The following is a 25970-nucleotide window of genomic DNA, read 5'->3' as shown; positions in this document are numbered from 1 at the left end:
ATTGACTAAGTTTCATGATTGGCCCCTCCTAGTTTCCCTGTCTCATGTCATTGGTTCATTTTCTCCATTCCAGTCCTTGTCTTGGTATTCACTCATTTGTATCACCTGTTCATTGTTAGCCCTCATCTATGTGTGTATAGACACCCTGTGTTTTCTATCTGAGTTTGCTGGTCTTTGTTATCCAAGCCTTGGTTGTTTGAATCATGATACTGCATGCCATAATAATAATAATTTTAAAAAGTATTAACTAGTCTCATAGAGTCTGTATGGATAGCTCTGAGACACTTTCTCTGCAGACACCATGTGCTAGTTGTGACAACAGTTGTAGATGCATCAACCACCATTTAGCTGACACTTGTATCCAAAGTGACTTACAATTAATCACTGAATACAATTTAACAACTGAGGGTTAAGGGCCTTGCTCAGGGGCCCAACAGTGGCAACTTGGTAGTGGTGGAGCTTCAACTGGCAACCTTCTGATTCAAGTACCTTAACCACTGAGCTACCACTGCCCAGGGTGGTACTGAACTGGCTGACTCACAACGCATGGTGGTAAACACTTCCTGTTATTGCACACAACACATGTTCTGGCCATCTGGGTACAGACTTGCTGTCAATTGGTCTCCTCCCATTGGAGGACATTCAGTCAGATGGCCATAGATCTCTTCACATCTCATGTAAAAGTGCACTGGCATGTGTTATTCTCACTACAGGACAAATATGTCCTCCTTGGCGTAGAGACTCTAGCCCACCCCTGCTACAGGATGCTGTGCTATGCTTTCCCCGTGACTTGGCCCGATCTCACCTACTCTAGCCAGGGTGAAGGAGCAGAGGCTGATACTAATTCTGGTGGCCCACTGTTCCATGGCAAGGGAATAATTACAAAAGGAAATCCTGTGAATCTCAAAAAGAAGCTGGAAGAAATAAACAGTTATGTAAATGACACCTAATGGAGAAAACTCAAGGTCAGTTCAGATGTAAATGAAAGCAATGACAGGCCAACAATCAAATCCAAAACGGCCCGTGAGCCTCTACTTAAACCACAATTCCTTAAGACACAAACAAGACCTGCATCAAGACTTTTCTTTCTGCTGGTGCCCAGGCAGTTGAATGAACTGGCTGTCTTTGAACGAAGGCTGAAGTCTCATCTTCAAATATGCAAATATGCACACAAAAAACTACTACAGTCTTTTTCCACTGTAACCAGTGCTTGGGCCTGATAGTATTCTTGACACTGACCTATCGATACTCATATCAGGATAAGTATTTGATGGGGGCTACAAAGCACTAGAGCATCTACCAAATGCATCTGTAAATGTAAATATAAATGCAAATCAGGCTCTTGGAATTTTCTCATTCAAGACCCTTAACCCTCAGTTGCTCAAGTTGTACTCAATCATAATTGTAAGTCACTTTGGATAAAAGCGTCAGCTAAATGCCGTAAATGTAATGTAATGCCTCTTCGGAACAGCTATTTATTATTACTGAGAAGGTTAGCCAGTAGACTATTAGCAATAGATCTTATGCTAATTATACCATAGGAAAAAAATAATTAGCAAAATGTCTCTGAACTATATTTCTGGTAAAGAAATAAGGTTTTTAGAAGGTTAACCCCAGCAACCCCACAAATGTGCAATATCATATTCAGTGACAACTGGCATACCTATACAAGTGTACAACAGCTGTTGTTTCTCAGCTACAGCCAGTCCCTGCTGACATGGTTTGATCACTCCATAAATTCCTCATCTTTTTTGTGTTTGGCTTTATCATTCCATAAATGTTTATCTTTTTTTTTGTGTTTGGCCTTGGTTGAGCATGGCTCTGTTGCAGGCGATGTCTGGCCTACAATTAGTAAGACGACTTTTATTACTAACCGACAGAGGGTGCTGTTTCCCCGGCTTGCCACAGTGATGGTCCCGCGACTGGCGTACCAGCTCTCAGGCACGTCTGAGTTCTTCTCCCTCATTCACGATGGCGGAAGACAGCGAGTCTGCCGCCAGCCAGCAGAGTCTGGAACTGGATGACCAGGATACCTGCGGTATCGATGGAGACAATGAAGAGGAAAATGAACACTTGCAAGGGTAGCGCTTTCATTATTATTATTTTCATTGCAAAGCGTGAAAATACCTCTAACTTGAGTTTCTTACGAGCGTGATAATGGCCAGGGTGGCGAACAAGGCTCCCTACTTGGCCAGCTAGCTAGTGGCTAACTCGAACTAGCCCTCATGTCACACAGGCAGAACATCCTCGCCAACTGTCAACAATTATACGGCTAGCTGGTCGGGTCATTTACAGATAATCGTCACTGGTGTTGTGATTGCCTGCAAATACGTTCCGACAGTGCAGGTGTTGGGCAGCTGACCAAGATCTATAATGAATTAACTTGGCTTGGTGTACAGTGATGTCTGCTTTGTGACCAGGTCATATGAATGCTTTGTGCTAGCTAAGAGAAGCTAGCTAAGCTACGCTAGCTCGATAACCACTGTAACGGCCCACGTTTGAATGAAAGCCTAGCAAGCTCGCTGTAGCAAAGAAAGATGGCTAGCTATCTGTGGAAAACAGTTTGGTGTTGTTACCTGGTCAACGTTAACAGCCGCCACGGCATTAGTCTTAGAGCCTATTAAGTAGCTTATACTGCACATTTGAGCAGGTTAATTTAGCTATCTATCTTACTAGCAAGCTAGCGTGAACTAACTTAACAGCTAGTTAGATACATGGCTGGTTAGCTGGGTAAGTTACGGGTCCTGCGTTGGGTTATTGAAGCCACTAGCAGGCTAAGAATCACAAATGGGCAAATAATTATGTAAGTATTCAAGGTAGCTAGCCAGCTTGACTAGCTACAAATAAACTTGCGTCTTCGTGCATTAGCTGCTTGTTGACAGTAACGGCAAGATAATGGCAGTGGCAGCCCAGTTACTGAAATACGGGTCCCCTGTTGTTAGGCAGATCACGGCTCGTCAGTAGCTCAGCTACCCAGCTACCTCGACACGGGGCGAAACTTCACACGAACCCGCAATACTTCGGTGTGTTCGGCAATTTATCACGCTACATTGGTTTGCTATATGAACTGTGTTCATTGTTGCTGTCAGTTAGAGCCAAGGTGTAAGGCGTGTTGCACGTAGAAATAGCGTCAGGAACCATTCAATATTCTAATTCCTCAGGCAATATTGTGCCTTGTAGTTGAATGTTAACAGTGAAACCTCTGTCTACATGGTGCAAACACGTCGCCCGCCGATTATGCTGTGTTGCGAAGGAGCCCTGGTGGAGACCTTGGCGCAAAGAAGAAAAAGAAAAAGCAGAAGAGAAAGAAAGAAAAACCCAGCTCAGGTGGAACCAAGTCTGATTCTGCCTCTGATTCTCAGGAGATAAAGGTTCCCAACACTTCCGGCTGTACACATTCCTGTACCTACCACGCAACTCGCATGCGCACACATGAAAAAATATTGAACATATAGTATGGTCCAATGACAGTAATCACTTACTGTAGCGCTTCCTTTATTGTTAGTGTTTCAGTTTAAGATAAATACGAGCCTGCTCAGATTGACTCATGCTTGGGAATTTCACCTGGTAATGTACTCTCTCCTGATCAGAATCCAGCCATTCCCATGCAGAAGCTCCAGGACATCCAGCGTGCCATGGAGCTCCTGTCCACCTGCCAGGGACCTGCCAAGAGCATAGATGAGGCCACCAAGCACAAGTACCAATTCTGGGACACCCAGCCTGTTCCTAAGCTCAGTAAGTTCTGTTTCCAAATCATTCTCAGATATGTAATTCAGGAGCTACTGAGTGATGTATTCTGTAGCTCGGTCTTCCAGATCTACCTTTTAAAAGTATTTAAGTGTTTTGAAACAAAACATTTCATGAGAACCTGTGGTAGGATCCAAAGTTATTAAGAATAATGCTGCTAGAAAGCATTCATTGTTTATAGTATCAGAGAATATTAGTAACATTTGAACTTTGTTTAGCTAAAGGTTAGTGGATGGTTTAATTAATTAAGAACAAGTTCAAGTTTGGTTTATTTGTCACATACATAGTCATACACAGTATAACTCGCAGTGAAATGGTTGAGAGTGCTCTGTCCATGTGATACTGTTTTGTCACAGATGAGGTAGTGACCAGTCATGGGCCAATCGAACCAGATAAGGAGAATGTCAGGCAGGAGCCATATTCCCTCCCCCAAGGTTTTATGTGGGACACACTGGATCTCAGCAATGCTGAAGTCGTAAGTGTGTGTGTGTGTCTGGGTTTCTTTATTTCTTAATCTATGTTCATTGGATCTTATGCAAGAACATATTCATATTCCTATCCTAAGTTTTTTCTACTTTTGTTATGAAGTTGGTTCATATGACGTTGCCGATAGATCATATGAGTGACACGTGGGCAGCGGTAGCTCAGTGGTTAAGAAACTCAACTTGTAATTGGAAGGTTGCCAGATCAAGCCCACCACCCCCAGGTTGTCAATGTTGTGCCCCTGAGTTGAACTCTCAGTTGCTCAAGTTGCATTCAGTCATAATAATAAGTCACTTTGGATAAAAACGTAAGCTAAATACTGTAAATGAAATGAAATGCGCTGGACAGCGGTTGTCAGTAACACCATCAAGGGCTGTGAAATGGCATAAATGAATTTTATTCATACAATTCTAAATACCAGAAATTCAGTGAATGCTAGATGTTTCTCAATTCAGTCATATATCATGTGATTTGTGCACGAGGCCTGCTGTCTGTTTAGATGTGTGTGTTTAGGCAGACTACTTTTTCAGTGCCTGTTAAAATGAATGGAGTCCAAGCATTTCTGTTTCTCCTGTTTTGTCTGCTGCAGCTGAAGGAGCTCTACACGCTGCTGAATGAAAACTATGTGGAGGATGACGACAACATGTTCAGATTTGACTACTCTCCGAACTTTCTCAAATGGTACGTGAGACTCAAGTGGCTTATCGCGTTTCCCCCTATACACAGCCTCACTCCTTGTTCTGTTGCTTTGTTTCTGTTTGGCAGGTGAGAATGAAATGTAAAGTTAAAAGGGCTTGTAGGAAATGCGCAAAAGAATATGTAAAAAGCGGATTAAGGAGTGGCTGGTTAACCAAGGAAGCAGTAATCTCTTTATAAATGCCACTAGCCACGTCTTTTTAGCTTAGTTTGGGGGGTGTGGGTTGTGTGAGTGATGTTATTTTGTTTGAGATTTAGCCATCATGACCAACAAATTGAAACTCGATTTTGACAGCCTGTAACCTATATATCACAAAAGCCTAGTAATGGTATCATTTTTATTAGTCTATCCAGTATGTATACGTCACACGGAGCATGGAGGTATAAACCTGCTTGATGGTGCTGCGCTTTAAAGGTCCACCTTCCGTTTGTCTGTGTTTTGTCTCCCCCCTCTGGATCCACTAGGGCACTGCGCCCCCCTGGCTGGCTCCCTCAGTGGCACTGTGGCGTCAGAGTGTCGTCCAATAAGAAGCTGGTGGGGTTCATCAGTGCCATTCCTGCAGACATCCACATCTACGATACGTGAGTTCGTAATCTGAAAGTGTTGAGGTCTGACGGTTTCTGGTCCTGCTGATGGTTTAAAAAGATGGGACAAATCAAAGCCATTAATGTGCACAAGGACACAGCTCTTTAAATCCTTCATCGAGGTCCAGGTCCTATAGACTTTCCACCCTCCCATTATCTCAAACTCAGGTGTGAGGATACATTGGCCAATCAGTTACATTTACTGTTCCGTTAACATCCAGAGACTACAAAATCCAGGATTCGATTTAGATTCAAGGTCCATGTTTGGATGTATTTTTAGTTACAGCAGATCTGGAAGGCATGACTAAATAACAGCAGCAGCTGTCTTTGTTGAGGGTTCTTCTCTATGGACAGGTTGTTGCTCTTCACTTTGGGAATGTGATCGCTGGTGATTCCAAATCACACCAGGTGTGTTGGCTGTTTAGCCAGCCTGAATCCATGCAGCAGAATGAAAAGATTTCCTTTCCAGTGAGAGAAATATAGGCAATTTTAAACTCTATCTTTTGTATTCTGTCATTCACTGCGTCTCTCTTTATTCCAGATTAAAGAAGATGGTGGAAATCAACTTCCTGTGCGTGCACAAAAAGTTGCGTTCAAAGCGCGTGGCTCCGGTTCTGATCCGAGAGATCACGCGGCGGGTCAACCTGGAGAGCATCTTCCAGGCCGTGTACACCGCTGGTGTAGTGCTGCCCAAACCTGTCTCCACGTGCAGGTATCGGCCAAAACCCCAAAATGTGGTTAATGATGAATGAAAGATAATGGGGTGCTTGTATCTTAACGCAAAATAGCCACGCCAGCCTGTACTCCTTCCTAGCACCGTCGGTGTTTGTAAAGGGAAATTTTAACACGCACATTTTTCCGTTTCACCATTTCCTGCTTTGCAGGTACTGGCATCGCTCTCTCAACCCCAGGAAGCTTGTTGAGGTGAAATTTTCACATCTCAGCAGGAACATGACACTACAGAGAACCATGAAGCTCTACAGGTTACCTGATGTGAGTAGTTGTGTTCACCTTCTTGCAGTGTGTTCCAAGGCTGTGAGGATGTTGACGAGCACTGGTCATGTGCTACATTTTGAAAGTACTTCTTTATGCGTTGAAAATTACTTTAACATTCTCTCGCTCCCCCCCCCCCCCCAGTGCACGCGTACCCCTGGCCTGAGGCCCATGGTGGCCTCTGACGTGAAGCAGGTGACCGCGCTGCTCCAGAGGTACCTGAGCCAGTTCCACCTGCGACCTACCATGGGCGAGGAGGAGGTGCACCACTGGTTCCTCCCACAGGAGAACATCATCGACACATACGTCGTGGAGGTAAGATGCACCCACGTTCCCACCCAGGCGCAAACCTCCACCAGCAAACGGCACGTGGCTGCTGGTTTGACCGCGGTTCCATCTCCCTCTCTTGCTCCCTGGGTCAGGGTCAGGGCGGCGTGCTGACGGACTTCACCAGTTTCTACACGCTGCCATCCACAGTGATGCACCACCCCTTACACAAGAGCCTGAAGGCAGCATACTCCTTCTACAATGTGCACATGGACACGCCACTTATAGACCTGATGAACGACGCACTCATACTCGCCAAACTAGTACGAGGAAGTATTCAGTTTGTGATAACTGTTGAATAAGTGACATGTCTGTGCTAAATACGTTTATTATCTGTGACTTTGGTTGCCAGAAGAGTAATGCCTTTTTTTTTTTTTGCTATCTCTGTCCCCATTACAGAAAGGCTTTGATGTTTTTAATGCTCTGGATTTAATGGAGAATAAGACTTTCTTGGAAAAGCTCAAGTTTGGCATCGGAGATGGGAACCTTCAGTATTACCTTTACAACTGGAAATGCCCCCCCATGGACCCAGAGAAGGTGGGCACACCCGGCTGGAACATTCCACTCTTCTGTTTATTCATGGGGAGCTTATCAAAAACCTGTGTGAAACTAGCTGATCCAGAGCGACGTACAAGGTGCTTTGTCATCTTGAAACAATCATATTGCCATGAGAATGCCTGACGAGATTTGGGGAGTTGGGCCTGGTGTTTTAGTGTGCAGGAGATCTGGGAAAATGCGATGCTGGCGTTTAAGCACTATGTTTGTGGGGGAGCTTCTCAGCCTTCACGTGCTGACTGGTGTTCCCTTTCTCACCTCTCTTCCCAGGTCGGTCTTGTTCTACAGTAACGAGCTACAGGCTGGCTGATACCAGAGGTGGGCGGCAAAGACTTAAAAAAAAAAAAAAAAAAAAAAAAAAGTCCATTCAAAGTGAATGAGTTCCATCACACAGCTCTTGGGTGTTATTTTGGTTGTGAGAGTTTTCTCTCAGTTTTTCTCTATACATAAGAATGTGACACATCAGCATCTGACCAATTTCTTCATACTGTATCAACACACATTTACACTTTAATTTCTTAAAACTCCTTTAAACTGTCGTCATTTTATAAAACGCACACATATGCACGGCTCTCTGATGATTGGTTACGTTCCAAACCCCCCCCCCCCCCCCCCACACATTCTTTTGAAGGTGCATTAATGTTCGTGTGGGAGAACTAGCATCCAGATATTTATTGTGTTTTGTGGTTTACAAGGGATTACAGGGGACGGGCGCAGGGTCAAATCCAAAAATTTTACAGGGGAGCTGCCTGTGATGTCGCAGGCTAGAAGAGTTCCAGAGGTTAGTCAGTAGGACCAAGGCATATTGCTGGGTACATGTGTGAGAATGAATGTATTGTATTTTTTTTTTAAAGCACATGTTCTACAGGATGCTCCAGTGTGCATCGTTACGCTCTTTTTCATCGTTTGGAAGGAATGTGAATCGTTTTAAATTTTGAGTTTCATGTTTGCATTTTAAACGTTTGTGACGCCAGATGTAGTTTTCATTCCATGCACTCCTGCGTCTTTTATTTCAAACAATTCTGATATTTAGAATTGTATTTAAGTTAAATGTTTGGGTTTTTTTTTTTTTAATTGTCAGTATTATTGATAATGACAGCATCCATCACACTGAAAGTAGGATAAAGTTTGAATGGTGCAATTATTTTAGCATGTCCTGGGATCTTTCATTATACAAGCACAAGAAAATGGACAAAATGAACAATCATGTTTGCATTGTCACTTTGACAATGCTCTTCATCGCTGATGCTTTCCCAGTGCTTTTGGTTATATGCTGCCAAGAAACCTGCTCGTTACAGAAATTAAATGACTTGTCACTGTTACACGGGACGTTCCAGTAGCTGATCATTTCTAGAGTGGATGCCACCTGTTCTGCTTCTGTTCTTGCTGGCAGCGATGTATGGAGAGTCTGCAACAGTGCTTTTCAAACAAGTGCTTTTAAAAACAAGCACACCTCCAGGTATGCTTATAAAAAAAGGAAGGAAGAAAAAAAAAAAAACTACAATCGTACATTTAAAATCATGAGCTTGTTTTTAACAATGATTTTATTCCCGAGGTCCAGGGCGCTTTGCGAATATCAAGTTTGTGTATGCTGTCCTGAAGCTTGCTGTATGAACTGAGCATGATGTGGATTTTTTTGCTGATGTGTATGGTCCAAGAATTTACAAGTCACGCTGGTGAGAACACCTGAAGTACTTGCCTTATTTGAAAGGTCGTTTTTTAACTATCAGATGTAGTTTTGAAATGACACTCAGCTTTGTCTTTCTGAAAACGATATTTTTATTGAATTCCATTGCAGGTTATTTAACAAATTTAAAGAAAATTGTACCAGCACCATGTCAAAAACGGTGGCCTCCCAATTATCTAATTGTTAAATATACATCGAAAAATACCAGCATGGATATTTGATTCAATAAAATCTGAAACAGACAAACACACACGCTTCAGTTATTCTTGCGAGCTCAACCTGATTGGGGGGGAATAGCAACAGTAGTTCGTAAATGTCAACAACGTATTTAAGAAACTGAAAAACATGACTGTTATAAACAAAGGAAATATTGTTCGGTCATTCAACAAGGATCAAGCCATCGGTGTTCTCTTTTGCTTCGTTTTCGTTCGCTTCGTTTTACGGATTTTGGAGGGATTCGGGATGATTTTCTTTACTTTCAGGGGCTGGAGCAACACTTCTGGCGCCTCTGCAGCCTCGGTAGAAAGTTTCCTCTTTCGCCCCTTCGCCGGGGCTGAGTGGGACTCTTCAGGCTGCTGCTCCGCTCCCTCCGAGCGCGACTCTCCGGCTCCATCGTTTCCAAGTACAAATAATTTCCTTTCCGTAGGAACCCAGGCCACGTCAAGCCTCGGTACTTTTGGTGCGATAGCATCAACGGTGTCTGCGAACTTGTCGGCCCCTCGCTTGAAGCCCAGCGCCAGAACGCTGTCAAGACCGAGACACCCCGAAATTGTCTTACTTAAACCAGGCAACTGGCACGCCGGCACCGATCTGGTCTTACTCAGTGGGATCAGGTGACTCGTCATATGCGAGGGCTTGACCGAGCTGCACACCATCAGCAAGCTAAGTTCGTTTCTCTCTAATCCTTTGGTGACCTCGTTGATGCCGATCGCCAGTTGTTTTCTCATATCCCGGTCGGTCCAGCTCCCCGGTGCGGTGGTCGCTTCTATACACTTGATCTGCTGAGACGATTCACCGGGGCCACTGGGGGACGTAGTTGGCTCATCCGTCGTCTTTCGTTTTTGCCATTTGCGGACGACGCTCACGCGTCTTTTCTTCAAACCAAGCGTGTCGATTTTCTCCTTCACCGTCTTCAGAATGAATCCCGCATGGCCCTTTTCTAGGGGCGTCCATTTAAGGTCGTACGGGTTATTGAGGGACGTTTTCACCGGGATCGGCTTCTTTTTCTCCTTCTTCATTCCCTTCCTTGGCGTGGCCATTCTGCTATCATATCACGCAAACGAGATACTTAAAAGCCTACACTGCCACGTAAGGTTTAACGACACGTCGTTAGCATCTTAAAAACGATGGACTGGTGTACAGCTATCTGTAAAGTGTTTTTGGAGTGGTTAAGTAGATTTTCATTTAGCAGCCCAAATCTTGTTTCCATATTAGCTAACGTACACGGGAAAACTCTCAGGGCGCTACCATTTTTAGTCCTTCTTCTGCGGTTTCACATTGTATTGCGCGACATTGTGCTGAAATGCATACCGCCACCTACTGTTTGTCCGATAGACTATACTGAGCGTATGCCATGAAACGGTCTTGAGTTTGCGTTGGCGCCGCAGAGTCTCAAGACAATAAAAGACTAGACAGCAAGCGTCGGGAAGTCTTGAATATGCTCACTAATTAATTTTTCATGCAGATGATATCGTACGTGCAAGAATGAATTGTTCTGCTCTGGCACGGTCTGTTGTGCGTTCTGTCTGAATAGCCTACGGAATCGTGGAGTTTTAGCAGCTTGGTTTCATGCTTTACAACACACGGACTAAATTCAACGTTTGAGCCATAATATTAAGATGCGTAGTAGGCCTTACAGTCTAAATTACAACAATAATAAACTGTTCGCACAGGCGGATCAGACAATAGAAGATGCAGCAATAGAAGACGCAACTCTGAAATGATCTGCCACATCTATTCCATGTTCTAATAATAGCGTAAACGCGACAGGTTAAGCCTCGGCACGGAAGTAACTCTCATCCCTTTTCTCTCTTCGCACACACGGGAGAGGAACCAATCTCATACTATCATAAAACCAACTAATGACAATACTGCAATAAGCAACGAGACAAAAATCCAGGTTTCTAACACAGATTTTTTTTTTAAACAACTGTCTTAGCTTCATAGGCCGTGCAGACCATAAATCATTCAAAAAAAAGTCCAACTTGATATTTTTGGAACTCTGGACACTGTTATGCCAGCTAGTCTACAATTTAAAAAATCAACCAATCGCTCGTTCTGTCCGTTAAATTTTATTTTCCCTATTTTGGCATCTTTAGCAAGATTCAACCAAATGTAAGAGCTAAATATTTTTAAGTCACTGTAGAACTGTACTTAAAAAACCAAGCACTCGGAAGCGTTAGATACGCCGCAGGTGATCGTGGCAATGCGTAGCCCATGTTAACACAACCGAATGAGATTTAGCCATAGTGAGTCAAACCTCTGGTGAATGATTAGGTGACGCGGGACGTGCACGATTAAGAAATGGATTTAACAAATGCTTTATTTATAAAATCGCGAGTCATTCCGCATTTGGTCCGAATCACTAGTGTCCCAAATCGGACGTAAATCCACCCAATCTGGCAACAAGTGGTGCTCAAACTGAATTTCTACGTGTCACAGGCTATTTTCTCAACCAATCAGTTAGCACTGCGGCGCCCGGAGATGCCGTTAGGTCGTTGGCTGTGATTCATCGGCAGACCGACGCGACACTGAGAAGACTAAGACGCAGAAACCACTCGTCTACGAAAATGCCTTTGCAGGTAGACTATCTCACTTTTCAGTTTTAACCCGTTTGTACAGATATAACGCGTTTTCTTCAGCTATAGGGCGGCAGGGCTGTCCTAACTTCAGTCGTTCTACCTTGCCCTATAATAATGGAATACACGTGCAGTGTTACTTCACTAGGGTTACTTATTTTTGTTTGCACGTTTCGTTGGAGATTTGACATGAAATCCACTTGGACGAGAAATTCAAATTTCATCTTCATCTCATCCCGTTCATAGCCTGATTATGCGCGTTCTGGGCGGTGGGGAGGGTCGCGGGCACGCACGCACGAACGACTGTTTGTTGGTTGTTTAGCTGAACAATATATCGCACATAGTAACCAAGCAATGATCGTGGGTCGGCCGCAAAGAGTTGACTTAGTGAGACCAGATGTTGGAAAGGGATCGTATGTCCACTGGCTGATTGTACAGTACTAAAAAGAATTAAAATATTGTGTGCTTTTGAAGCTTCGTATAAATAGCATTAATGTCAAATGCATATATATGCTAACATGAAGGTAAAGGTACTCAAAGGTGCTCAAATAATTAATCACCATTTGTCCCCAGGCTGAATTTGAACAATATGCAGAGGATGTAAAGAAAGTGAAGACCAGGCCATCTGACCAGGAGCTGCTGGACCTATATGGCCTCTATAAGCAGGCTATTTTTGGGGACATTAATATTGGTGAGACCTTATGCGCACTAAATGTTCAAGCCTTTTATTAAGTGTGTAATTACAGTGTGTGAAAACAGCATACCAAAAGGTGTCCATTCTGTTCCATACAGATAGACCCGGAATGCTGGATATGAAGGGGAAGGCCAAATGGGAGGCATGGGATTCCAGGAAAGGTACAGGAATGCTGCACTGGACACTCTACATTATCTGATACAATCCAGGCCTCAGGGACCCGAAAGTGCAGTCCACGTTTTTGGTCCATCCCAGCTTCCAAGCAATCAGGAACACTCATTACTTGGCACAGCAGGACTAGGACAAAGCAAAAACGTGGACTGTAACCATGGTGAATTGGGACTTCTCAGAGAACCAGGTGGGGAAATACTCGTAGACAACAGCCTACACTTTCACCTAATATTATCAACAATTGTGTACAAGGTCTACATTTGCACAAAATGTTTTTAGAAACATGGCAACTATATATGTAGCTCTTTAAAGAAGGTGGCCCTGTCAGATCTGCATGTTGTGCTATATCTCCTGCTGAATTTTCCGTTATTTCTTCATCAGGCATGTCCAAAGAAGATGCCATGACTGCCTACATTGCCCTGGCTAAGGGAACCATTGACAAATATGGAATGTGATGACCCAGGGTGCTCCAGTATCTTAGAATACACTTACGTAGTAGCTAAATAACAGCAGTCCAACTTACACCCGAGGCCTCAGAAAAGGATGATAGTTGTCCACATTTTTTTTTAGTAAAGATAAAACTATGATATAACATGTTATTTCACATAAAGTCTGCTTACATGAACAAGCCCTCTAAAGATGAAGAATCAGTGAGCACTTATTTACTGATTTGTGTAGTAGAAAGCACTTAATATTCAGCTGTTCTCTCAGGTTTGTAGACAAGAGTATCAGTGGCTGACACACACACACACACACATACACATACACACACACACACACAAAAAAAAAAACCATTAAAAAATAAAGGCCGCTTTGTCTCTCTCTCAGCAAAATAATGTTTTCAGTGAGACGTTTTTGGCAATCAAGCCCTGAGCTGTGGACGCATGTGGAATGACAGATCTGGCCCGCCCTTTGTCCGGGCCCTTTGAAACTACCAGCGCAACCACCATTCATTCGCTTATCCAGACCTTACTGGACTGGACTGTTACAAAGTCCATCACAACTGCATACGATCACAACAATGGAAAAACATGAAATGTAATACACACATGGCATTACCATTTGATAGCGACATATGGAATTCGTTCCAAAATTAAAAGCAACCCCACTACTAAATTGTTTTCATATCATTTGATCTTTACTGAAAAACTAAACATAAGACCTTACAATTAAAAATGCTGCATTTGTGTCAGAATATAATAGCATACAGTCCACCTTAAAATGTAATCAAAGCTGAACTATATTGCTTTCTACTTCAAACGTATATGCCTCAGTGAAATACAGTCATTACAACTGAACACAGTGAAATGCATTGGCACACTACACTTCACTTACAGTGATATGCCTATAACGTTCAATGGAAAAGATCCATTTCGTAGTCGCTATACATTTGAATTTGTGTTTACTGAATGAATCGCCGATTTTGTCTCATAAATGAGTGCAAACCACCCTGAAATTCAGGCAACTCTCAATTCTATCGCATTCCACTGTGGTGCTGTGAATGTGCCAATACAAGGCTCCTAATGACCTCTTAGAAAGAGCATTTAATGTCGCTAACGCAACTAAACACAGGTAGCAGAAGGCACACAGCAATATAGACATTGAAAGTCTAGAAAACTATGCATAAGCAATCGTTTATTACACACACAGGTTTTCACCGCTCTGAGAGAATATGGTCTGACAAATTTTCCCACTTCAAGCCATCAGCCATTCATCAGTGTGTTTTGTGACACAGGAAATCTATGTTCAGACACGATATGGTACAATGCAGTCACATTAGATAAATGTCATACCATTAACAAATAAATGCATCATGTAATGAAGGCTAAACGCAACCACCCTAACTGGGGCTCAAACTCTTAACAGGAGGTAAACATGAGCTCTAACCACTGGACCAAAGAGCAAAGCTCTCTGGATAGCAGCAGTCACACCATACTCCCTTTCAGGGCAGTGACAGTCTCCAGCGCAATGAATTCACCTCCAGGGAAGACCCCTGTGCGTGACAACGTCCAGGTGTCCCCCCGCACCCAACTGCCTTTTCCATCAGGGCCACACCCTTGCCCCTCAATAAGGGTCTTCACACTGGCCTTCACTGGACCCTCACAGCAGGGGTGGGTTCATCAACACGAAGGCTCCTGATGGCCTCGCCACCGTCTGTGAGGACTCCCCGTCGGAGGATGGCGTGATCCACAGGAATACCAGGATTTACACAGTTTTGCATCAAGGACGGAGCACGGGTTCACCACACCGACAATACAGGACACCTCCAGTTTACCGTGCTCAACTTATAACTAAAAATGGTGAAAATAAAGAAAAGAGGAAATATATGGTTTTAAAAGTAAACACCAGTTCAGCACTCTAATGTTCCTCAAACATTAACAACCAGACCTATTAATTAACGCTAGGCTAGGCTTCAGTACCAGAATTGAAAACTATTCATCAATTGAGCCAGCATACATCTATCAAATGAATAACACGCCCAACTCCCCTCCCCCCACTTCCTGTTCTACACCCCCTTAAATACAGGAAGCCCCACCCCAGGCTACCGAATAGCAATAAAACCAATCTCAATATAATACAATGTCCATGTCAGTCCTGTGCACAGTTCAATGGCCATTACATCAATACATTTACCTGTAAATATGAGCCTTTATTGACTAAGTCCTTTTCCCCTCACAGGTCCTCTTCGGCAGCTCCCCCTACCCTCGTACGGCCTTGGGACCTTTTAACCTGTACAAGAGTTGGAGCTGCTCCAGCTTCATTTGGAACAAGGGTCTCAGGTAGGTCTATGTCTTTGGATCCCTGCATCAGGTATCACCGATGCCCAGTTGGTAACATGGTGATTGGGCCGGGCTCTGATTTCCTCACACGTTAAGATGTAAATAAACATACTATGAGTCTTTTCACAGCCCATGTTATTTTATTCCATGTTTATTTGTGCACTTTCTGGATACTAGTTTTGAGGCTACCAAAAAGCACATGAGTGTCTAAATCCAACTTGCACTTCTGTTAGTGGGATTTGTTTTCCTCTTGGACAGAGGTGTTCAACTCACAGTCTTCAAGATCCTGGTCCTACAGACTTCCCACACTCCTTTTACCTAAGAGTCAGCTGTGACCACAAAGTAGTGAACCAGTTACATTAACCAACAAAGAGGTATTACAAGATCCAGAACTGGCTTTGGGTTTGATGTCCAGATTTGGACACCACTGTGGGAGGATTTAGCCTTACTACTAGTATCCAGGGTGGTAGTGAAAAAAGATCTTTATTGAACAATATCCCTGTCATTGTCCCTCAGAGAGGTCCTAAGCATCAATCGTTACTTTTATCATAATACTATGCTGCATCTTCAGGACTACTTAGGAAAAATACGCCAGTTTCTTTACCGTCTTGCAGACTAAGGTTTTGCCGCATATTGCTACGATCATCCCAAGGTCAAGGCACTCTCACACACCACAACCAGGCCACAGTGGGGTCCAGACTTCTGCCTTACTGCATTTTCTTGGCTTACACATACATGTTTTCATATCTAACTTTAGCATGTTGCCAGCGAATTCGTGTTCAAACACAGATTGCTTGTGAGGTTTTAAAGTGTTAACATGAATATTCCAAACCGGGGAGAGTAATTTTCAGAATGCTTTCCTTTTATTGGCTGACTACTTGAATCCGGGCGCGTTTCATTTAAATGATATGAAATGCAAAATAAGAGACTTTCTCGCGCGCTCTTTCCCATGCGGTTGGAACTTGCACCACATGACTGCTCATTTCTCATACGACAGATTTTTTAATCTAAAAAAATCTAAGTTTTCATATTAAGTTGGCTACTTTACAATTAGACCAAGTATTTTATTCTTTTTTAATATTCTACAAAATTATTTTGCCTGAATGTTATTGCAGCTATGAAAATAAGTTGGTCCCGCTATTTTGAAAAGCGATTATATAAGCGGCCATCTTGCAGTTGCCAGCGTCTACGGTATTCAACTTCACGCTGTCGCGGTTTTACCGAATATCTAGGGCAAAGGTAACGGGACCTCAGCCCAATCTGAATGGGTTGTTTGGCAGCTCATGGTGCGTCGATATCGAGCAATAACAGCAGTTTCTGTTCAGCATCGGTAATTGTCCCTTTCGAGCACCAAATGGTAACTTTTTCTCTTTGGTGTTAGTTGCATCTTACTTTGAGGTAAGGCAGACTTTGTGTGCTATTCCATACCGAACTTGGAATACCTTTTATCGGGTTTATTCTGGGGTTTGTTGTCACGTAGCTAAATAATGCTCCAGTGCCGTGTATTCACTATATTCAAGGGAAGCGTGGCTTGTCCCAGTATATCTGTACGAACGTGGGTGTAGACGCATGGATCGTGGGTGAATGCGATTTTAAGCCTTACGGAGTTGGACACCACCACTCGATCGGCGAAAGCGTGTTATACGAAACTTGATGCTGAACTGTCTTAAATGTATTTGTAAGACGTAACGTAGTTTTTATTATTATTATTATTATTATTATTATTATTATTATTATTATTATTATTATTATTATTAAAGATGAGACAATGGACAACCAAACATTTGAATCCACGGCCGAGCGTACCTTTCAGTACCAGAATACTCTGCCTCCTCTGCCCGTGCCTTCTCTGGAGGGCACTCTGAGCAAGTACTTGGACGCAGGTAAGAGGGTGTTTGTTTGTTTTTGTTTTTTTTAAATTCATTTATTATTTTTTGGTGTTTTTACAACAGCTGCATCTGCAATGACCTGCGTGATTTGAATTCGGGTGGGGGAGCGTAGGCATGCTTGCAACATTTCGGTGGATAAAGAAACGAGAAACTTTTCATCGACTGTGTTCGTTCTTCCAGTGAAGCCGTTTGCTTCCGAGGATGAATTTCGCAACACGGCGGCCGTCGTGAAACGCTTTGGGGAGGGCCTGGGACGGCATCTTCACCAAAGGCTTCTGGAGCGAGCCAAGATCAAGCGCAATTGGGTAACGATAACTCGGGCCATTTTGGAAAAACCTGCTTCTGCTGTGTAAAGGGGATGCAGCTCCCACCTGCTATAGCCAACGGTGATCCTCATGCGAGTCTAGAATTGTAGACACGGGCCCTTTATTCATCAATGCTGTGTATGATCACTGATTTTCGTAATATCCATAAAAATATGAATTATTGCTTTTTATTCTTAACTATGATAATTCCAAAGTGTAGGAATTCAAATGGTAGGAAATTCATCTGACTGAGCCTGACTGATGCACTAGTGACTCCGGTGTTCCCTCGTCCAGCTGGAGGAATGGTGGTTGGACACAGCATATCTGGAGAGCCGCGTTTCGTCTCAGATCTACGTGAACTTCGGTGGTCCTGGGCCCTACCTGGAGCATTGCTGGCCCTCCTGTGAGGGCACCCAGTTGGAGAGGACCAGTGTGATCGTGTGGCTCACGCTCCAGTACTGGGACCTCATCCGCAAGTGAGCAAACAAGAAAACCTTTGGGAATCCGCAAAGGGGAGGCAGATTCGGTTTGTGGTTTCAAAGCTGAATCGTAATTGATCTTGGCCCCTTTTTGGACTAGGAATGCAGCCGTGAGAGCCAATAAGGGAGACCTCCTTTCCTCTTGCGAGGGCCAGGACTAATATCCTGTTGGCAGTGGGATTGGAGAGGGTACAAAAATTTAAACACTGGCAGCAAGAGCTTTTTGAGGTTTGCTTTTTAAAAAGACCTCACAGCCTGGGATTGGTTAACAATGACATAACCCTCCTTTTCCTGCTCAAATTTCCACCTTGCATTAAAGTACAGTTGACAGGGTTCTGGCCTCAGGCATCATGACAGTATGGCTTTGATTTAAGATTATGGAATACAATTTGTGATGGCTGTTCGGACACATCTGATCCAGAATTGGCTGCTAAAATGTGTGTCTGTTGGAAGCTCGGGGTGTTCATCCTTGTGCTATGTGGTTTCTTTCGTGGTGGGTCAGGGAGCGGCTGGCTGTCCATAAATCGGGGAACAAGCCCTTTGATATGGACCAGTTCCGTATGCTTTTCTGCACATGCAAAGTGCCTGGAGTCACCAAGGACACCATCCTCAACTACTTTAAGACAGGTGTGTCTGTGTGTGTCTGTGCGTGTCTATATTATAAAGAAGAAAATGGGGTGTGTGTGTGTTCTGACGTTGTGGTACCGGTTGTAGAGAGTGAGGGACCTTGTCCTTCTCATATTGTGGTGATGCGCCGTGGGAGAGTCTTCACGTTTGATGTACTTTGTGACGGGTGCATTCTCACGCCTCCTGAGTTACTGAGGTATGTCGTTGCCTCAGTCCTATACAAAACATTGCTGGGTTCCTCTGTAAGACTTTCACTTTAAATAACGGCTATAAAGACAATACAAGGTGTATCTTGAATTCTTAATGTCAATTAGCAACATTTTGTACTACAAAGGAAGTCTGATAAGAACCTTGGAGCTCTTAAAGAGTATAAGGCAGCTAATGTAGATGCAAAGAAGACAAAAATATGAATTGGAAGCATTTGTTTCAAATTGTGGATGTACTTGGGCAGGAGTAATTTAGTCACTGAAAAGTTAAACACTTCTCAGGACAGTTGCTAAACGTTACACAACAACCCTCAAAAATGACCTCTGAACTGAATTTTTCCACTGTGACCCAGTTTAAATAATGGTGATGGAGAAAAAAATCGACAAACTTCCTGTACCCAAGGCCAAAGCAAAGTGAGACATTTCCATGCTGTTGCATTAAAAAAAATACATAAAGCACTGAAGTACCTTTCGATCATTGATCCTTACTGACCAAACAACCCAAGACGGTACTGATCTGGGCCCAGGTCCCATCTGCTGTGTTTGATCAGCGTTTATACACTGAAGAGCTTTATAAATGTGGGCCATTCATTTCCATGTTGGCTTTTGTGGGGTGTGCTAGTAATCAGTCGTGTGTGTGTGATATATTTTAGGCAGCTCACCTACATTAACGAGAACTGCGATGCAGAGGTGGAGGGTGAGGATGTGGGAGCCCTGACCACTGAGGAGAGGACTCGCTGGGCTAAGGTCAGACACAGAACTTCCTTCATATCAAAAACGATTTGAACATCGCTCAGCCAATCGGTGTGCAGCAGAATACTGTCCAACCCAAGATAAATGTCCGGTAACGGACAGTAGTTATTTCATTTAATCAGTAGCCAACCTGAGCCAGGACTTAAGCTGCATGCTTATACTGTGATCTGTGTTTGGGTTCTTTCAAATCGGTTGCTTTTCTATACCCAGCTGGCCCACCCCGGTCTCGCTCGCTCGCTCGCTCGCTCACTCACTCACACAGTGTCATGGTGGCGTTAGCATGACTGTTTGTTTATAGTACTGTAACATGGAATGAGCCAAGTACTGAATTGAGCAACGTTTGTTTGGGGCAAATCCATAATCATAGTCCATATAAAAGCACGAGGTCATCAAGCCAGAAGTAAATGACCCGGAGCATGCCGAGAACTCTGAAACCTGAAACGGTCGAAGAGACAAACTGCAAAAAGGAGAGCAATTCGCAAACTGATACCCAAGACAGGAAGACGGCAACCAATAAAGGGTGGGCACATAGGCAGGGACTAAACAAAAAACAAAACAAAACCACCTCACGCTTGGTGCCGTGGCAACTGCGACACCAAAGGGGATGAAACTGTGATCACTACATCACTGCCAAAGCATTAGAATATTGGTGTCAAAGTTGGTTTAAAATATGAACGTAATTGTATTGATGGAGTGATAAAAATCGGCACAACAATCTTTGAGTAAACTGCAGTAACCATATTGATGCAATTAAGTTGTTAATAAGAGAATACATGAACATAATTGGCAGAGAGAACTGCTTGTGTAAAGTCTCTGTGCCTGTTGCATTGGGAGTGGAGGTTGACTTTACAATCATAGAAGTAGGAATGGGGAGGTTATCACCTGCCTCTCAGTGGGTGACCATTTTATTACAGATTTTTAATTCACAGTAAGAGTGCATTTCTCTGAGCTTTGCTGCCATGCAGTAAACACAAAGGATTATTTTCCCAATGCAGGTCTTGGCTCTGGAATACCTTTACAGTACAATATTATTCTGGGACTGCAACACATTTATTAATGGTAGCAATCGCTCTAATTCTGATTGGCTGTTTTTTTGATGACCTCTCCTCCAATCCCCTTAGGCTCGGGAGCACCTGATCTCCATCGATCCTGTAAATAAAACTATACTGGAGACCATCCAGAGCTCTCTGTTTATTATTTCACTGGATGATGCAAGACCGTATTCAACCCCTGAGAACTACACAGAGGTATTTTACGCACACTCCCTAGAGGTCTCGAAAGCTATTTATAGGGCAGAGGTGCTGCATTCCTGGTAGCCAATTATAAAGGTAGCGAGTCACGTGACAGCCTACTGTTATCTAACGTGTGCAGACTGCTCTTTTAGCACAGGTACAGCAAAGTGTTGACAGCAGCCCTGTGGTACAAAAACAGTGTGCTACTGATGAATACGTATGGCGCTCTTGATTAGCGTTTGTGGCAAATTTTATAAACTGAAATGCTGTAAATGTCTCTGTGCTTCTGTTCTCTTTGATTTTTGGCTGCTGGGGTGAATTAAGTGTATTGGTGGCTATGTACTCTCTGACCTGATCTGTCTTTACTGTAGATGACTTTGTTGTCTCTAACTGGAGACCCTACTATCCGCTGGGGTGACAAATCCTACAACACCATCAGCTTCGCTAATGGAACCTTTGTCTCCAACTGCGATGTAAGCTAAGAACATTCGTCATTATCCCAGTCATCTGTTGTCATTGGATATCTTTATTTGTTAAGAGTAATGTAATGTTTTTATAGCATGCACCCTACGACGCCATGGTCCTTGTGTCTCTCTGCTACTATATGGACCAAAAACTGAAAGCAAATGGTGGAAAATGGAAGGTGAGCGAGTGAGCGAGTGAGTGAGCGAGTGAGTGAGCGAGTGAGTGAGCGAGTGAGTGAGCGAGTGAGTGAGCGAGTCTAACAAACATCACTGTGTTGCCCATAGGGTTTGGAGACGGTCCGTGCTCTGCCCCTTCCAGAAGAGCTACTATTCACTGTGGATGACCGAATCAGGAAAGATATCGCACTTGCTAAAGAGCAGTACAGCAAAACGGTGAGTCTCATGCATGCACACACAAGACGAAATCTGGCTCTAATTATGTAAAGTAAACCATAGTGCTTCGATTGCCATTATGAATAATACTTTTGCATAAAGTTGACTTAAATGTAAAAGGTCCCAAGTCAGTCCAACACGCGTCTTCGTTTACAGACGCAGGACCTGCAGGTTGTCTGCCGTGCCTTCACTGCCTTTGGGAAAGCGGCGATCAAGAAGAGGAAGCTCCACCCTGACACATTTGTGCAGCTCGCCATGCAGTTGGCGTACTTCAGACAGCACGCCAGGTGAAGCGTCCCGCGGTACAGCGCTAGGCTGGCTCCCGCGGTACGGCACTAGGCTAGCTCCCATAGGCTAAAGCTCTCCCTCCCTCAGGCCCGGCAGCTGTTATGAGACTGCAGCCACACGCCGTTTCTACCACGGCCGCACCGAGACCATGAGACCCTGCACGACCGAAGCACAGCGCTGGTGCCAGCTCATGCTGGACCCCACAGCCAGCGTAAGCGACATCTGCACCTCCTGACGAAATGCAGAGCACGGCTTGAGTCTCCTAATACTACTGATACTCCTTCATTTGGCCGAGTGTGCAGTTTCTAACGCTGGATTTGATCCGCAGGCTGATGAGAAGAGACGAGCACTGTTTGCAGCCTCCAGCACACACAACAAGCTGATGAACGAAGCCCAGAACGGGAAAGGTGGGGGTGTGGGTGTCCTACTATGGGAGCCTAAACGTCAGTTGTTGACTAGTGAAATTCACCAACTCTCTTACTTAAGCATTGCTTCATACATTGTTCATGGGGTTCAGCATATTTTGGGAAATTTACGTACATCAGACTGGATATGGAATCAAATCTGATATCTTTAGTGGGGGGTTACAAAACTACATTAAAGTATATTCAATTTTTATGTCCTACGCATTATAATTGATTTAGAGGTCAAGTCAACTTTCAGATTAGATCATAAATGTAACTGTTGCAAAATTTGTTTTATACTCTTGTTCTGTTATATGCTCAGGCTTTGACAGACACCTTTTGGGCCTTTACCTGATCGCTAAGGAGGAGGGACTTCCTGTTCCTGAGCTTTATTCTGACCCTCTCTATGCTAAGAGGTTTGTCTCAACAATGTCAGCCCTTGGTCAAATTGCCTGTAATGTGGTTAGAGCCTCACTGAGTTTTTAGGCTCCATTTCCTGAATGGTTACCAGAAAGTTTGGCTCATGTTGGGGAGTTGGGTTTGAACTCAAGCAGATCTGCATGTCACCAACCATGCTGGATTGGACTTTCAGGAAATCCTGTTTCTCTTTCTCTGAGCAGTGGAGGAGGTGGGAATTTTGTCATTTCCTCCAGCCTTGTTGGCTACACAACCATCCTGGGAGCTGTCGCTCCAATGGTGCACCATGGTTACGGCTTCTTCTACCGTATCCGTGACAACAGGTGAGCCCAGAAAGTGTCTGAACGTGTGTCTTGGACGTGTTTGTGGGGGGGGGAACGGATTGTGTTCCTGACACAGTAGCTAACACAGTTTAGCTTTTATTCAGGGTGGCAGGTATTAAGAATGTAATTTACCCAGTATGCTTTTCTCCCAATTTAAGGATCGTCATTTCCTGTACGGCTTGGAAGTCCAGTCCAGAGACGGATGCAGAGACGCTTTTCCAGAACTTGTGTACCTCCTTCCATGACATCATGCAGGTCACAGTTCACTCCCAGTTATAGATCAAAGCTTTCTGGGAAATCAAGCCCTTTTTTTGTATTGGCTAGAGAGCAGAAAGGTTTTCACATTTTCATCAACTATCAATTTAGTGGCATGTGGATGAACTAGCACAGACGGACACGTCTTCATTTATAGTTGCATTAATACTTCAGCTAGTCTGCAAAGGAGCTTCATGATTTTATTGCAAATTGGTCAACCATCTGAACATCTTTTCCTTTGACTTAAGAAACTTGTTCAAGGAAAACTGTTGAGATTTCCTCCAATTGTGATTAATTGCATCAGTAACATGTAGTACTATGAGTGAGCGCTAATGGAGTTTGATATGCCTTCAGTTTAAATCAGGAAAGCTGTTCTGAAATTAACCTTTGCACCTGGGCATTAACGGTACTTCTGTCCATTTGAGATCGGAAGTGAGTGGAGATTTAATGCCAAGTTGTCAAGTACTACATACCAGCAATCTGTAATGAGAGCAGAGAGGTATATGGAAAGGATGTTATAATATCAGTTGGGCTTAACTCCAGCAGTAGCTATACTGAACAACCAAATTGATGAGAATTGGGTCTGTGATTGGCCGTAATTTAATTCAATTTTAATATGAAACCATTGAGGATTTGGCTGAAAAATCATTTTTCCACAGAAGTGATTTCAAGTAGTGAATTGGATGGTATTTGCCCCAACAGTGTTTTCAAATTTGGAGTAATTGCCTACCAAATTTGGAATGGGGGTGTTTTTGGATTCTAGCTTTGATTTCCTTGCACAGCAAGGGGATGCAGGGTGAGTGTAGTGAGTTTCCACCATGTCCATCTTGTTACTTACTAGCTTCAGTGAACCAGGTGATGTGAGAAGGAAACACAACTTTCTTCCTTTGCACGTGACGTGCGGCAAACTCACATGATCGTGAAAAACCAGCCAATCTGGGCTCTGCATAACCAAGGATGAGACCATGCATATGCAATGCTCAAACGGCTCACCAGCCACGTTGTGCTCTTAACTGCAGCTGTTCATCCATAGTGGCTCAGGATAGCTTAACATGGGCTCTGTTGGAGCTGGTGTAGAGTAGGTAAGCGATTTCAAAAATCGAAGTGCACTAAAAATCTGTTTTCAATGTCTATCTTGCAAAAACCAACTTTTCCATTCATGCAAAAATCAATGCAAAAAACGCAAACAATGCATCATATGTGAGCTTTTTAAAATGTTCTTCTTCACTGTTAATGTGCTGTTAGTTTGAAATATATACTTTAATTCGCAACACAATTTACCAGCAAAGCTGCACTAAATGATTGCAATTTCTTTTCAATATATTTTTTGTGTGTGTGTGTGTGTGTGTGTGTGTGTGTGTGTGTGTGTGTGTGTGTGTGTGTGTGTGTGTGTGTGTGTGTGTGTGTGTGTGTGTGTGTGTGTGTGTGTGTGTGGCTTATAGGGCAATGAAGCATTACTGGCTTTATCCTCTGAATTTTGATTTAGACATTTGTTAAATTGTTTGTTTGTTTTTTTTTCCATTTTTGTTGGAATCAAGTTTTGTTAAATTGAAACTACTTGCCTAAGTAGTAACTGATTTCTCTGCTTACACCTGACCTCAACATTAAATAAGACTTAAACACTTGCGTTTTTATCACAAAACCATTTTTATTTAGGATATTTCTATGCTCAAGGGTTTTTTCTCCTAAATATAGCCAATCATATTTAATTCCCATAGGAATATTAGTGGTGAACCTCAATGAAAAATGTTTTTGTAGCTAATTGTTCATATTTAAACTTGTCTGAATGGTATAGGGTTGCTTTTTTTTTTTTTTCCTCTTTCTAGTAATCCTTTTAAAATGGCAGAGAAAGTTTCTACTGTAAAGTGTTTTACTAGAGGCTTGTAGGGTTATTGGTCATCAGGTCCAATACTGCATACACAGAAGTTGGAAGTAATCACAGAACTGTACTAGATAAGCTTGGGTTCATATACTAGGGGTTCTAAGTGAGTTCTAAATTAATTTATGCATGTAGTATGAATGCAGTTTATTTTACAATTAGAGTACAGGTTTAAATGTAATTTCTAGCACTTGGCTAACTTTAAATGCCATGAACAACTAAATAAAGCTGAAATGTGGAAAAAATAGAATGTCTGTCTTTTATATGAATGAGTGAGTTGTAAGTGTGCTGTCAAATTCATAAAGATGAATGTGTACCCAAATTGGCAAATAACACTGGAAACTTTATTCCAAAGTTGTAGATAGCCAGCAGAACGTGCTTCAGCTCCTGAGCATGATGCAGTGTCACAAAAGGTAACCTACTGAGTGCTCCATGTTAGTTTCATAAATAAGTGCTATGCTTTTTTAAAAAAACAAACAAACTGAAGCATCAAAAGTAAATCTCATTTTAGTGCAATAACAGTATCTTAAATAAGACCAC

General features: G+C 43.1%; 5 protein-coding genes across 7 annotated transcripts in view; 3 read left to right on the top strand and 2 right to left on the bottom strand.

The window, feature by feature from the left end:
* Window positions 1-1928: 1928 nt before the first annotated feature.
* nmt2 (N-myristoyltransferase 2) lies at window positions 1929-9321 on the top strand. Its single transcript, XM_027009486.3, has 12 exons — window positions 1929-2081; window positions 3254-3371; window positions 3591-3735; window positions 4104-4222; window positions 4820-4911; window positions 5392-5508; window positions 6053-6223; window positions 6396-6504; window positions 6649-6819; window positions 6927-7094; window positions 7231-7368; window positions 7657-9321. Exons 1-12 carry the CDS (start codon window positions 1972-1974, stop codon window positions 7675-7677), a joined length of 1479 nt encoding a protein of 492 aa, XP_026865287.1. The 5' UTR covers window positions 1929-1971; the 3' UTR covers window positions 7678-9321.
* Window positions 9142-11720, bottom strand: rpp38 (ribonuclease P/MRP 38 subunit). Its single transcript, XM_027009468.3, has one exon. The coding sequence runs from the start codon at window positions 10330-10332 to the stop codon at window positions 9466-9468; it is 867 nt and encodes a 288-aa protein (XP_026865269.2). The 5' UTR covers window positions 10333-11720; the 3' UTR covers window positions 9142-9465.
* A 14-nt stretch (window positions 11721-11734) lies between these two features.
* Window positions 11735-13497, top strand: acbd7 (acyl-CoA binding domain containing 7). The gene is made up of 4 exons (XM_027009537.3): window positions 11735-11874; window positions 12445-12562; window positions 12664-12726; window positions 13118-13497. Exons 1-4 carry the CDS (start codon window positions 11863-11865, stop codon window positions 13189-13191), a joined length of 267 nt encoding a protein of 88 aa, XP_026865338.1. The 5' UTR covers window positions 11735-11862; the 3' UTR covers window positions 13192-13497.
* A 3263-nt stretch (window positions 13498-16760) lies between these two features.
* On the top strand, window positions 16761-25175 carry crot (carnitine O-octanoyltransferase). 2 transcript variants are annotated; one of them, XM_035526683.2, is made up of 17 exons: window positions 16761-16914; window positions 17277-17399; window positions 17586-17710; window positions 18005-18186; window positions 18692-18816; window positions 18904-19012; window positions 19676-19769; window positions 20897-21022; window positions 21379-21480; window positions 21567-21650; window positions 21757-21864; window positions 22021-22151; window positions 22240-22363; window positions 22481-22559; window positions 22879-22972; window positions 23177-23296; window positions 23455-25175. In XM_035526683.2, the coding sequence occupies exons 2-17, from the start codon at window positions 17285-17287 to the stop codon at window positions 23573-23575; spliced, it is 1839 nt and encodes a 612-aa protein (XP_035382576.1). In that variant the 5' UTR covers window positions 16761-16914; window positions 17277-17284; the 3' UTR covers window positions 23576-25175. The 2 variants fall into 2 exon arrangements, with proteins under 2 accessions (XP_035382576.1, XP_081571316.1); XM_081715190.1 differs by lacking the exons at window positions 18692-18816; window positions 18904-19012.
* A 577-nt stretch (window positions 25176-25752) lies between these two features.
* The window catches only part of abcb4 (ATP-binding cassette, sub-family B (MDR/TAP), member 4), a 16144-nt gene continuing 15926 nt past the window's right edge, over window positions 25753-25970 (bottom strand). For both annotated transcript variants that reach the window (XM_081715188.1, XM_027009536.3), the window contains one exon: window positions 25753-25970. This exon is cut by the window's right edge and continues 761 nt beyond it. The gene's annotated coding sequence lies outside the window, so the exon portion shown is untranslated.

The sequence above is a fragment of the Electrophorus electricus genome, chromosome 1 (genome assembly GCF_041902795.1).
Source record: "Electrophorus electricus isolate QZ-2024a chromosome 1, ASM4190279v1, whole genome shotgun sequence".
In the NCBI taxonomy this organism is placed as follows: Eukaryota; Metazoa; Chordata; class Actinopteri; order Gymnotiformes; family Gymnotidae; genus Electrophorus; species Electrophorus electricus.
This window is presented reverse-complemented; position numbering and strand designations above follow the sequence as displayed.